The sequence below is a fragment of the Falco cherrug genome, chromosome 10 (assembly GCF_023634085.1).
Source record: "Falco cherrug isolate bFalChe1 chromosome 10, bFalChe1.pri, whole genome shotgun sequence".
Taxonomy (NCBI): domain Eukaryota; kingdom Metazoa; phylum Chordata; class Aves; order Falconiformes; family Falconidae; genus Falco; species Falco cherrug.
In genome coordinates, this window is record NC_073706.1 from 26,620,603 (window position 1) to 26,634,780 (window position 14,178).

General features: G+C 41.4%; 1 protein-coding gene across 3 annotated transcripts in view; it reads left to right on the forward strand.

The window, feature by feature from the left end:
• The window catches only part of KIAA1549L (KIAA1549 like), a 137,378-nt gene that overhangs the window by 89,853 nt on the left and 33,347 nt on the right, over positions 1-14,178 (forward strand). For all 3 annotated transcript variants that reach the window (XR_003561508.2, XM_055722950.1, XM_027810442.2), the window contains 2 exons: positions 9,476-9,654; positions 11,134-11,351. Coding sequence is in view for 2 of the 3 variants with exons in the window: in XM_055722950.1 (XP_055578925.1) it covers positions 9,476-9,654; positions 11,134-11,351 (397 nt within the window). In the remaining variant the exon portion in view is untranslated. The remainder of the gene's footprint in view (positions 1-9,475; positions 9,655-11,133; positions 11,352-14,178) is intronic.

Below are 14,178 nucleotides of genomic sequence, written 5' to 3' on the forward strand. Positions count from 1 at the left end.
CCTTAATAAGTATTCTGACTGGTCTTTCTCAGAGGCCTTTTTTTTTTTTTTTTTTTTTTTTTTTTTTAAATAGACAGCAAAACAGTGTTTCATGGTTCTAACTTTCAAGGATTATAATTATTTTTTCACTGTTTCAAATTTAGCTTGTTTTATGAGATAACAGCACTTATGGTTTCCAAAATTAAAAGCTGTAATTCATGCTGGTTTTCTTTTTTCCTTCCCTACCCAGGAAAGCCAATATTCAAAAACAATGTCAGGTGATGTTTACATATGTAGGCAAAATAATTTAGTGAGCTTTTTGTTTGTTTGTTTCTGTTAGATTTAAAATCTTCAAAGAAAATTGGTAAGAACTTCCAGTTCCTTTGTTAAAGGTTTGACTGACACCTTAACATCCTTTCTTCTGATCTGGGCTGCAGTGTGTTTCTAGAACACACATGTGCTACTTAAACCTTTCAATGTAGTATAAGAGCATACTGATCCTTTATTTTAAATATTAATTTCAAGATGATTTTAGCTTCAACTTTATTTGATAACAATAACTATGCACTTTTCAAATTATGTTGGAAAGCTTATAACTTCTTTATTTATGTCTGTCTTTCACCATCTCTCTTCTGTCTTCTGAAAAAAGCCTGAATAATGATGTTACTTCATATGGTCAAAGTGCTTCTTGTTCGAAGCAGCTGAATGATTTGTAGTTGTAGCACCACAGGCAAAATATCTTTAGTATATACTCCATTCGTACGGTGGATTCTTGTCATTTGTTCCTACTGTGTGCTGGCATCAAGAGCTTGAGCTCCCATGGCAGAAAGGAAGAGCAGTGTTTGTCCATTTAAAAAGTAGTAGTCGAGCATACATAGAAAATACAAAATAAAAAAGAAAAGCTGTTTCTGTCTCACTATTCTGGCTTTGAAGGAACCTGTGCATGAAACTCCTTACCTGCGGAGCCCTCCTGGAAGAGCCTTCAACTTCTTCTGAAGGAACTGCCTTTACTTGACTGCCATGGCCCTAAAGGATCATCTGGCAGTTTCCAGGCACAGATATGAAAGGGAATAAATACACTGTTCCCTGGTAAAGAGATGGGGACATCTTAGCTGTAGGCGCATCTTTTAAGATCTGTTGAGGAGAATTTGCATATACGATCCTTTCTGAACAGCTACTGAGAAGAAAGATATGATCGTGGGAGATGAAATAGCCTCCCTATTACCAGAATTACAGAGCTGTCCCCACATTTATTCTTATACACATGTGCAGATGTGTTTTTGACTTTTGAGTTTTGCAATCCCAAATGCCTATTGAAATTGAAATAAAAAAAATCTAATCAAGACACACATTACTTTTCATCACGGAGCTTACGCTTTGTTCCCCAGTGCTATGATTACAAACACTACTGTGATCACTGATATTTTGTTCTTTTCAAAGGGTTTTGCCTTTATCCAGTGTGATTAGCATCAGTAGAATGTTGGCTGGTTTTCATTCCAGTTTAAGAAAGAAGCTGCTTCTCCTGGTTGTTTGCCTGAACCTCCTCCAGCTCCCCCAGCCTGGTTGTAGGCTGACACATCTCATGCGCATGACAGCAAAAGCAGCCACATATTTTCTTCTCTGAAAATCAGCATCTTAAAACTGGAATGAATCCCTTGATGGTCACATGTTTGATTTGGGGACTCCAAGTTAGAATGGCTCATTAGTTGCCATAGTTACAGACCAATTTTAGATTCTATTTCTTGCTGACATTTAGTTGCACGGAAAATGACAGCACTGGATGTTACCTCAGTACGTAAACTCTATATGGCTTGTATCAAAATTGACTCCAAATGGAGTGTGTCAGGGCTGCGAATGAACAATGTGCAACCAGCATGGACTGACAGGCTTGGCTTGAGGACCTGATCTTTTGGAGGATCAGGAGAAGTCTTCAGCTGAGCCTTATTTCTATAGAAAACACCAATAAAATACCTACTTATCTTACCAATCTTTATCGTTCTTTAACATAATTATGTTTTTTCCTTTTATTTTCTAACAGAAAACACTTGTTAGTATTTTAATAGAAAATTTCTTTCTAAAAGTTGATGAGTTCTGCTTTCGTTTACTTTAGGCACCTGAAAAAAAAAACCACAAAAAAACCCAACCTTTTTTTAAACGTGCCCAACTGCACCTGTTTATAGAGGACTGTGAGATGGATGAATCAGCCAGCAGAGGTAGTAGCAATTTCCGAGATGGGTTTGTAAGAGAGTGAGGAAGAGAACGACAGGATATTAGCACTTCCACCTGCTGTTCTATCAGGCCAAGCATCATTTGGGGAGAAGAAAATGGCTGAATGCACTCGTACTTAAAGAACTTTAGCAGCCTACAGTAAAAGCTTTCCTTTCACCAGCTCCTCTGAAATGAAGCCAGTGAAAGTTATGTGGGTTGGTTTTTCCACCTTTAAGTGCTTGCTCTTGCAGCCTTCTCGTTAGCATGTTTGGGAGGGTGTGATTACTTGTTTGTTTTAAGAAAGACAAGAGCTTTAGTTTGCCAGCAGTTCTTAATGAAGCATGTGACTCATTGTCCTTTGGGCTGAGAACTTGAATAGTTGAGCCCAGGCTTGTACTTGAACCTGATCATCACAAAAGAACACGCAGCACAGGTGGAGATGCACAAGCATCTTTCTCAAAGAGTCAAACTTCCTTTTCTCCTTCTAGGAATCCCAACTGGAACGCTACTTCTCATCTTCCAAGCATTTGGACATTGTCTTTAAAAATAGGTGTAACTTTTTAGAAGTCCTTTAGTGAAGGGCCTCACTCCTTTTCAAAATATCCATCTTTAAGACTCTAGTTATCTCTGTCCAGGCAAAAGCTGTTATATAAATTTTTAATTCTCTTTTCCTTCTATTTTTTTTGTAGGGATATCTGAAAGTCAGGTGCCTGCAGGAAAAAGTACTGGGGAGGAAAACTTGGCTGTATTATTGGCTTAGCTAAAATCAAAGGGATTTTTGGATGTAACTCAGCCCAACTATGACACGCTGCTGCCTTTATTCTACAGAAGTGCAGACCACCGGTTTTCACAGGCTGATGTGGCAGCCTAGCATCAGAGCCAGCTTTTCTGAATTTCTGAGCAGTTGTCGTAGAGACTCAAATTAAACCGAATATGGCAACAGCAACTGAATCCAGTAGCAGCGATGCAGCAGTCTGCTTTGACAGTTAGCTAGAGGATCTGGTGTAACTGAGCAAACATCCTGCACCTGCTTTTTCTGTGCTGGGTGGGGTGAAACTCAAGTTAGGCTGGGAAGGGGCTTCATCTTGCCAAAGTTTGGTCCTTTAAAATTGGCTTCCTAATCTAACCTAACCGGGTAGGCTCTCTAGTGACTTCAGAGGGTCACAGCTCACTGGGACAGTCCTCTCTGCTCTGGAGGTACGTGCCTGTCTCTTTCCAGTAAGGAAGGAGCCCAGACAACTGCGTTGGAGCACATGTGCACATCTGCAGCGAGATGATTACCTTTCATGATGCCTGTGTCTGAAAGGCTGAGAAATCAGAGTGCTAGGAAGAGTTCACGGTGTAGGGAGAGGACTCTGTTCTTTTCAATATTCATTGCCTCATCCTGAAGTATTAGCTTCATTTGCCCCAGAAGGTGTTAGTGGGGATCTTGATCTAACTCTTTACCCCCTCACAGTAAACTCTTAGGCTTTTCTGGGGTAATTTCCTGACATGTAACCATGAGGGGATTATAAAGAAGAATGAACAAAATCCACTTGTTCAGCTGAAATCAGACTTATTGGCACCAGCCAATATTCAATTCTTTCTGAGCCTCCCAGATGCTTTACATGTTGATTCTTTTTTTTTTTCTCTCCAAAGATTTCAGCTTGTGCAACATAGCCTAATGTTTTCACACACTGCTTCCATTTCTTCCACTGTCTTGTGTGTGTGTTTTAAATATAGAGAGTACAGTGACCCTGTTAGCATCCTGCTGGTGACTGTTCTTTCAGCTGTAGCCACTGCCATTTCTTGCTGTTTTCGCCACTTGGTTTTGGTTTGCAAGAGGCAGCCGGGTGTTGTAACCTATTCTGTGAACTTCTGAGCTGCTTCACGCTCCTACAACAGCAAAAGATGCCGGTGCTCCACTGCCTCTTTCCCCAGAGAGAGAGAGAGAGAGAGAGGGAGAACAGCAGCAGCTCCAAGCTGTTCATGCCACGTGAGTGGGGCCACCCAGGTGCTGTATTCACAGGCATGGTAGGACTTGCATAAAGTCAGTGGAAAATACTTGGTTTGGCCTCTCTTAAGTCAGCATGGCTAAGGCAGCTTGCTTCCCCTCCACGCCCACCCCCCTCCGAGCCCACCCCCCTCCAAGCCAGTCTTTTATTGCTTTTCTCATGGCAAGAAAACACCTTATTCTCTGTTGCTAAGGTGGCCGTTGCAGCAGATCTCTGAAGCAGCCAGGATCTGCAGGTGGTTGTGCAATTAAGTATTTCTTAATTCACATCTGCCTTTCCCTCCGGATGAGCTTTACTCTGCCACTAATTGAGTCTGACAAGTTTTCATCCAAGCAACGATGCAAAGAGCGTGTAGATGTTCATGCCATCAGATCCAGTGGCAGTCTGGATGGTTGTGACTTTTCACTAACGTCAGCATTGAAGATGACATATGTACAATTTCTGCAAAGCTTTTTAAAACTCATAGAGTTTTATTAAAGAAGTGGCTTTTGTTGAAGGTTCTCATGCCTTCCCTATCTTCTTTGTGTAGTTGTCATCCTTGTCAGGTAAATAATTTTTTTAAATTATTGAACATGCCTAGGATGGTATTACAGAAGTGCCAGCCGAGAAAAGGGGGCTGTGATGGAGTCTCTACAAACATTATGAAATACACAGGCTCCTTTTGAAAGACCTTGGTATTTGAATTGATGAGGCAGGTGTGGTTGGAGGAGAAGACATAACCACAGAGAGAGATATCCTTGCTTCTGCTTATAAGGACTTACATATATAAAAATAATCTATATAAATATCTAAAAATAGCCTTATATAAAAAAATCTATATAAAATTTCACTATAAAAAGTGAACGAAACAAGCAACTAATAGACGAGTAGACACCCCATGTATAAGGTTGTATAAAACCCCTGCATATATATGCATAAATACCAGTTTAGAGATCTCAAGCAACCTGCTCTGGTAGCTCCTATATCGGGCTCTCAGGCACACCCAGGACTGCAACAGCTCAGACGCATGGCCTGGCATTGTGTATGAGAAAATAACATCCAGGAGGAGGTGTGAGCAGCTGTCTGCTTCTCTGAAGGTATAATACTTGTGCTATTCATGAATTTAAAAATTAAATTGCGCTGTCTCACAGCTGGGTGTAGTTTGGAAAGGGTGTGTGTGCGCGCACAAGTATGTTCTCTGTTACACTGCAGTTCTTACAGAGAGGTATTTCAGTCTTGAATAGGTTCAGATACTGATGTTGGGAAACTTGTATTTTTTTTTTAGGCTCATAAACTCCTTCAGGAGCATGCGCTTCGTTAGTGATGTAAGAGCTCTTGTTCACACCTTCCTGGAGATAATCAGCTAACAAAGGGAGTGATTTAGATTACGTAAAAAATTTCTGATTTTTTTTCTATATAGAAACATTTTCTCTAAAATGAAAATTATTTCCTAATTATTAATTCACATTCAGGAGCTAGGATTTCTGTTTGAAATACTGATAGGCAGGCTCTTTCCTAAGGAGATCATCCTTTAGATCTGTGGTATAGTTTGCTCTTTGTCAAACTATAGGTATATACTATAGGTATGGTTACAATGTTTGCATTCCCTTCATACAGAATAAATCTGAAAATTTGTATTGTTCCCTTGAATGACCTGAGAAAAGGCAGAGCACGTCTACCTGTGTTTCTCAGGTTTTGGCTTTGTTTTTCTCCATTGATATCGTTCTTTTTCTGAGGACTTCCAGAATAGACCAAATGGTTGCCTCTGTGTGGGACAGCACGTATATTTCCTTCAAGTATTTTGCTGTAAGGTTACCTGATCCACAGGTACTTTAAATTTCCTTATTCTGTGTTTACAGATAAGTATTTCAGCTGGTTTTTTCCCCTCTTCCAACACTTTTTGACTGGGCACAGGGGAGGAGAGACAAGGTGAAGGGAAAGAGAGAGAAGTCGTCTTGTGTGTGCTTTGTAGTGAAACCTTAGGCTGACAAAAGTAGAACTTCTATTTTTTTGAATATAAATTATTAACTAGATAATAATAGAATATTCCACCAGTGGCATGAGTGGGCAGCACCACCTGCTGGCATCGCCGGCTGGAAATGGAGCAGAGCTGCACAGAACTGGGAGGCTAGCATCCCTGAAGCAGCTGCAGTCCTGCAAATCTTGTATGCTAACAGCTGCAGTGATGTGGAGATAAAGCTTCAGCGCTGGTCCTGCTCTTGAAAAACCCAGTGCCACGCTGATCTTCAGTGCAATTGGCACTCAACCTGAATAAATGATTGCTTTGGATAGATCTTCATGTACTTCAGTCACAGGAAGATTAGGAAGAGTAATTCAATCTCAATGGATCATGTGTCATGTGGCATAAGATATCTTGCACAAGACATTTCAGAGATGGAAAATCACTGTTAAGGAGGTGATTAAGTTGGGGTTTTGCCCATTTCTGCTGCTGATCTTCTAAGTCTCACCATGTGTGCACGCAGACAGTGCAAGCAAGACTAGAACAAGGAATCCATAGTAGCGTTGGTATGCATCTGCTCAAAAACACAGATTAAAAGCATTGCTTTAAATCTGTGCTCCTACTTCTATTAAGCAAGTGTCTTATTGTGAGTGACTATAAAGAATATCAGGGCGATTTTCTGAAGTTTCCTGCACCCATCAGTCGCTCACCCAGCTGAGGTGTTCAGATGGCGAACTGGCCCAGGGCAGGGTGACACACCAGAAACAAACCCTTCAGGACTCCCAATTTTCTCTCAGCTCCCTTTGATTTGTTTTTTAAAGTTTAGAGGTGGCTATGGTTCAAATGTGTTATAAGTGCTTGCTGTAAAATCTCTCAGAAAGAGACAGGTGGGAACAAATACTAAAATTCCCATAGTACTTGCTCATGGTTCACTGCCAACACAAACTATAGTAGTGTGCCAGTAACTGCAGATCGCAGACTATCCACCGCTCATTGGTGAAAAAAGGGCAATGGAAAAAAACCCTACTTTTATATTATAAATGCCAGTTAATGGACACATGTGAAGCTAAGATGGAATAGACTTCCAATTTTTAATCCCATTTAGCTAATATTTCCATGCTGATAGCACTGCAGCGGATGCAGATGTGCTCACGGATGAGCAGACGCCGAGGGTGCTCTTTGGTGTTAGCACACCACATCAGAAGTAGCTGTCACCTGTGATTCCTGATTCTCTTTGACCTTAATTTTTCTTTGAACCAGAGGAATTCGGTTTAATTAAAGAAAACTCTCCGTTTCAGTTCCTGAAATGAGGCCTGGGCAGACCCAGGTGTCTCTGGCTGGTGGTGCTGCCTGTGGGTGCCTTCGGATCGCTGCTGTGGTCTCAGCAGGCACAGTCTTTCTGGAACACTGGGGTGGGAATGGAGCTGCACCTCTTGGTGCATTCTGCTTCGAGTAGGGTATGCAGAGGATGTTTGGAAAGAATCATGTTTTGCAAGTCGATGCTTAGCCAGAGTTTTTGGGCACACTTGGCTCAGGCAAGTGCTGAGACAGGCGGCCAAGGTGAAGGGATTCCACAACTTCTTGGAACTTTCTGGTACCTGGAGCACTGGTGAGATACTATCCAGGCTCACCTGAGCCGTAATCATTGTGAGAGACCATCTTTGGTGAAAAATACAACTCAGACAAACTTTTTTTCTCTTGGACATAGTTGTGTTGCAATGGAGGTACCTTGTAAGGGCAGTGTGGAATTTTCAGCAGTGAATTACAGACAGGAGCCACCTTCCAGAACTGCATCTGGTGACTTACGTGAGAACTGAACCCATTCAAAATGTCCCCAGGGCAGAAGGTCCATGCTTCGCTTTTATACTCATTGCAATGTAAATGCCTTGCTGTTCAAGGGCAGTCTGTGACAGGCAAGGATCTCTTCATTCATCTGATTTGGCTGGTGTCCTGGTCGTCGGTGGGACTTTGTTTCAGGGAGCCAGGCTTGTGATGCACTCGCTCTGGTGAGCTTACCGAGTCAGTGTTTGAACAACCCCAGGAGCGATCAGGGGGTTTTAGACCCACTAAAGACTCTATCGCATTTGGACAGTTCTGTGGAGCCAAAGGGACAGTATTTAATGACAGTGATTTAACCCAAGTCAAAAGCTCAGGCAGTGTCAACTCCAGCCCACACTAAGTACAAACCAAAAGATAATGAGCTTACTCAGTGGGTTCATATTTTATGTTACCACTGTCAAATATTTTCTTGCCGAAATCATTGGCTAAACTGTTCAATATATACAAGTCCATTGTAATTTGTGCCATGAATAAATATTAAATCAGTGTTTATTTTCAGAGGAAATAAATTTAGAGCAGACCTCTTTGTTCTTCAGCAAAGGATCTCTGCTCCTGTCAGTTAGGAGATGGAGCAAACATTCTTCCCTTTAATAACATAATTATTCAAAAATGTTTGCAAGGATCTCTTTGTAGAATTTGTGCTCACACTTTAGAGTCACTCTTTTATTCCAAAATGAGGTTAAAGGGTTTAAGATTCAACAGCTGGCAAGGTGATGCAGGTTTGCAAACAACATGGGGAGGAGAAAGGGCCTAACTGCGTTGAAAGAGCTGCCCATTTATGTAGAAATCTAAAACTAAAATATATCACCATGCCATTTAATTTTAAGGATTTTTCAGCATTTTTTTCAGAATTTTTCTCCTGCCTTTTAAGAAATGGTAGCAGTTTAACTTTACAGCCACCTGCAGTCCTGCTTAGGAAAGCAAAATAAATCCCCCAAAACCACCAACATAAACTTGGACACCATCAGTTTTTTATGTATGTTTTTAACATACAACAGTAATGCTTTCATTATAACGGATGGCATTTTTAACATTAATAACCTCTGCTAAAATCAGTAGGTTTGTTTTTCAAATTTTGAGAATGCCCATGCTCTTGCAGTATAAAACACAAAAAAAGCTGCACTCTTGGGTTAGTTCAGGTATGACTGCTGATGCCTTGGCATGTGTGTGTTTCCATGTCAAACCTAGCAAAAAAGATGTACTTTGGCTGTCATTGTCATTTTCATACAATTTTCTGCATCATTCTTTTTCTCCTTTTTTTCCACCTTATTGGCACAGGTTGGAAATCCACCTTTTTTGGGGTTGTGCCAGATAATCCTTGGAATACATAATGTTGTCTATAATCTAATGGGATCTTTTTCCAGTGTAAAGGTCTCCCAGGTCTGCTCCTTGGGTGTACTGAGCACATTATTAATCTAATGTTCACTAATGTTAATCTATACGCTTGCTGTATTTCACCTTGACCATGCAGTAAAATATCTGCATCTTTATGCTGAGTAAGTTTGATGTGCTTTAGTGCCCGTAAGCGATGAAGAGGAAGGAGGCATTCTCTTTGATAATATTGCCAAATCTGCCATTGACCCCTTCGACACCTCTTCGGGATCCGTACAGCTGATAGCTATCAAACCCGTGGCACTACCTGCTGTTCATGCTGCATCAGATCGGAGCCAGGAATCTGCCATCGTTAATGGAGAGGTAAGGACTGTCTGCTAACGCCTCTAGCTGTTTCCTTGGCTACATCCACAGGTGGAACACTCTTAAGCCTGTTAGAGTTGAGGACTGGTAGAAGCTTTTTTTCTGTATTCCTACCTTCCCGATATCCTTCTATTATATTTATTTTAATAAAACGAGTAACGAAGGCAGAGAGTGGAATAAAATCCTTGTCTGCATGAATTCTGTCTCTGAGCCACATAAATGTATATAGATCATCTGGGTGCCAATCTGATCTTTGTATACTGAGGAATAAATCTCATTTGGAGCAGGAAGGGGTGCAGTAGGACCATGGCTTTGCACAGCCTGCACGCAGAGGCTGCAGTTATTTCCTGGGAACAAGGTGGCACGGCACAAGCATCTGATCCAGGTGCTGGTCAAAGCCCACGCAGTAGTGTACCTGCATGATTATTCATGTTTTGATGTAGATTTAATCAAGACCGCTACATTTACAAAGGACTGAGGCTTTTATATACTTGTTAAACATGATGGGGACAAGCCGGGGAGGTGTCTTGTTTGCAAACTCACGCTGCAACAGTCATTTAAAGATCAGCCAGAATCTCTCTGATGCTGTTTAAGAGCCACGGGGAGGGCTGCTGCTAGGGACATGGTAAAACACAATGTCTTCAGGCTTCCAGTGCAGGCCTGGATTAGAGCAATCTGTCGTGCTCCATTTAGTGCTTGCATTTTAAGCCCTGATGTGCCACGTAGTTTCCAGACTCGGAGGAATGCTTATTTAGGTTTCAGCATCGATTTTCTGTAAGCCAGCGGAATGGCACTCCTGGTGCTGTGTGCTGTCTTGTATGTATGTTTCTTGAAATTTGTGAGAAGACTGTAAAGTTTGTCTCCAGAAGCACAAAGACCAAGTAAGTTGCTCATTTCCATGTAACTGACAACCTGGAGCAGGAGAGAAAGCTGACCGGTACCAAGTCAGACCAAACACCCTTTTATTTAAGGATTCAGTCTCTGACAGGGGCTCATAAAAGATTTGTAAGGAAGCATATAAATAAAAGGAACATATGATGACATTTCACTGGAATTTTTTCCCCAGCCATCAGTGATGACTAATTTAAGTTTTTTGTGTGGTCAGGGGTGATGTCTCTCTACTTATGAGACCCTAGAAGAGTTTTCATCAGTGAGTTCTCCCCATGGTACCCAAAAGCCAGCATGGCGTTGGGTCATGGCAGTTGGCTAACATCATCGATGTTTTTCTTCCGTGGGTGTATCTGAGTCACTGTTGTAATGGTACATAGTTTTTAGGCTAAAATTATTTAACCATCTGTCAAGCCATAAAAATGCAGCGACTCTGTTCACTTGCAGTTCCTCGCTGCTTACAGATGGCATGGTGTGGTACAAAAATGCGCTCTGTAAAATGACACATACACCGCATCAAACACGCTCTGACAATATCGTTTGGAAGTAGCCAGTCTGGCACCATCCTTTAAATGTCTTTTTGCCTTTTAGGTAAACAAGGCTTTGAAGCAGAAGTCTGATATAGAGCACTACCGCAACAAGCTGCGCTTGAAAGCCAAGAGGAAGGGGTACTATGATTTCCCACAGGCTGATAACAGCAAGGGGCTGACAGAGAGAAAAAGGATGTACGAAAAAAACCAGAAAGAACTTGACCACATTTTGGATCCAGATGCAGATATCTCATCTCCGTTTGCTGAGCCTAAGAACAGGTGAGAATTTTTTATGTGCAGTTCTTCATCTGGGAGGAAAGTTGATGTCCAGGGGTTGTAGGGAATCAAAGGGGCCATTCTTAATGAGCCAACTGCTTGTTGCATGGTCAGCTGGCCCCTCCTACTTTATCAAGAAAATTCATATAACCTGTGATGATTTATGAAAGGTTGTCATCTGGTAAAACTGCAATGTGGTTAAAAAGAAAGTAATGGAAAGACAAAATAGTAAGGAGACTGTTGCAAATAGGGAACAGTTGCAAGACCTTGCGAGTCATTTTCCAAGTACGGTAAATATCAAAAGCATTACTACCACTTTTTCTAATACTGAGGGCGGGCTTAAGCCAGGAAGCTAGCATCTGCATTGGTTCTTTTCCAAAGTTCAGTGGTGGTATTATTTTGTCGTTATTTTTATCTGAATATAACCATTGCAGTAAGCACAAGGTAACCCAAGCAGTACATTGTCCCCGTGGCTCAGTAAGTCCTGCAGGGACAGTACCTGTAAGATTGTGTATGTACCCATTTCTGGTGATCTTCCTGTATCTCTAGCAGTGGAATTCATAATTTGCTCATCTGTGGCATGAAGCTGGCATATTGTGTAACAGTACCAATGTTTGATTAACACTTCAGTGTCTCTTGAGGATGGCACATCAGTAGTATTAATCTCCCTGTTTTAGAAACGAGGGGGGAGTGCACATGCTGATTCTGCCTGAGCCTGCTGTGGGTGGGTGGGTCCCCTGCTCTGTCGCTCTCTGAAAGACAAGTTGACACATTGAAAAGGGGAGATCACACCAGTCTTTACCCCAGGAATGGCACAGTATGCAGGTTCCTCTTCCTTTAGGGGTGGCAGAGGTGTGAAGGATTATAAGAGTGTACGTTTGCCATTGCACCTTGCACCATGAGAGCTCTGGTTCTTACTGTAATCAGGGTCCAGCAAGCAGTTGATCCAGGAGAGGAAAAGCGATACTGGAGTACATAGCCTCTGGAAATGGCCCTCATGCCTGGAGTTGCAATCTTGTGTATCCCATCTCCTGAGAAGTTCAGACCTAAGTTTTCCTATGAGCATAAATCACATCTGCAACCAAAGCATTGGTGGTGATGCAGTCTGCACACAGTGCAACTGCAGCAACTACCTGTAGAGAAATGAAGCTGGGTTAATTATCACTGACAATATACAGCTGTGGGTTGGCTGGTGTAGATAAGGTGCAGCTGTGGCTGGTTCTGTTAAGAGGTCGGGCAGTCAACGAAGAGAGAGAGCAGCCAAGGAAGGGAGAGGAGGAAGAAGCAGAGAGCGAGCAAGCATGTGCCCTGGGTGAGGAGAGACTAGGATAAGGCAGCAGAGGGACTGGCTTGAAGAGTATGATGGTATGTGATGGCAAAAGACCTTGTTGCAGCTGGCTAGTTTGGAGAGTGCTGTGACGATTACCCTTGGGGCACAGGGATGAAAAACACTGTAATGGGGAATACAAAAGCAGTGTTGGCTCAGAATATGGGCAAAAGCTGTGATCAGATGAACTTCTTCAGGCCTGGAGTTAAATGACGGAGGGATAGTACCCTTGGTGGGCCATTTCCAAGGGTTGCACAGGTCAATGAAGAAAAAAGATGCCAACTTAATTGTATGTTATGTCCTTGCTGGAGAGTTTGGGGCATCGTTTCCTTGTGCAGCTTTCCAGTGAGGGAGGAATAAACTGCTCCGAGTGCACTGAAAAGGTAAGATACAGAACCCTCAGCACACAGGAGTCCTGCTCTGTCTGCACGAGTTGTCCAGAACATGTAGATGGAACAGTAGAAACATTGCTATGACTGTGCTGTACGTATAGTGAGGGACTTTGGGTGTTTATCATATGTCACATGCCACGTAGGAAATGTTTAAAACATTACACATGAAGCTTTAATGATAGCCATCTGCTTTCTGTTAAATATACTGATGTTTGCTTGTTCATGTGCCGATGTGCTGAAAGGTCCTGGAATACATTTTTTTCTGCGTGTTTTCTAATGTGTTGTGTAAACCTGCCATAGTCTATTTGAGATAGTGATCACTGGCATGATATAAACTGCTTGAAGGCAGGTATGCTGCTGTGGAGGAATGATGTCGTTGTGTAGCTAAACCGTAAAAGGCTGACTGTCGGATTTACTGGTTAAATATATAGTCTATATCCCTACATAGGAAGGGAGAAGAACCATTTCTGACACAGATTTTGTAAAGGCACAAAGCATTTAATGAACTTTGCAGATGTTTGCAAACAAACCAATTCCAAAGTCTTTGCTAAAATTTCCATATGAGGACCAGGAACTGAACTTGGTATGCTGCAACACACTACAGCATTATTGTCTCCATTTTTCTAACTAACAATAAGGTGGCTAAAACGGCATACTGCTAGAGGAAAACCTGGAATAATATTGCAAGGTCATGTGGGTTTTGGTTATTGATGAATGAATCAATACAGTTGTATTTCTGTAATGAAATAAAATTGCTTTTAAAGCAATCTAGGTTAGGAAAAAATTGAAAAGATTTGATTTCTGACTTTTTCTGCTTTGAGTCATTGTTTATATCATTCTAGTTACAGAAATTAAAAACTGAAAAATTGCATTTTTTTTAAATAATATCACTTTAAGTGTAAGTCAAAGATTTCAAAATTTCTAGGGAAAAGGCCTGTTACACTCTTTCCTGCTTTGTATATATTCCACTAACTTATATCACATTATTACATTTCCAAAATGTATTGGAAAATAAAGATGCCGTTGATTACATTACTCAAGATCACCTTTACATTTTGGATTTGTTTTAAATTGTATTTAAAAGTGATTTACTACACTGCTACTAAATAAT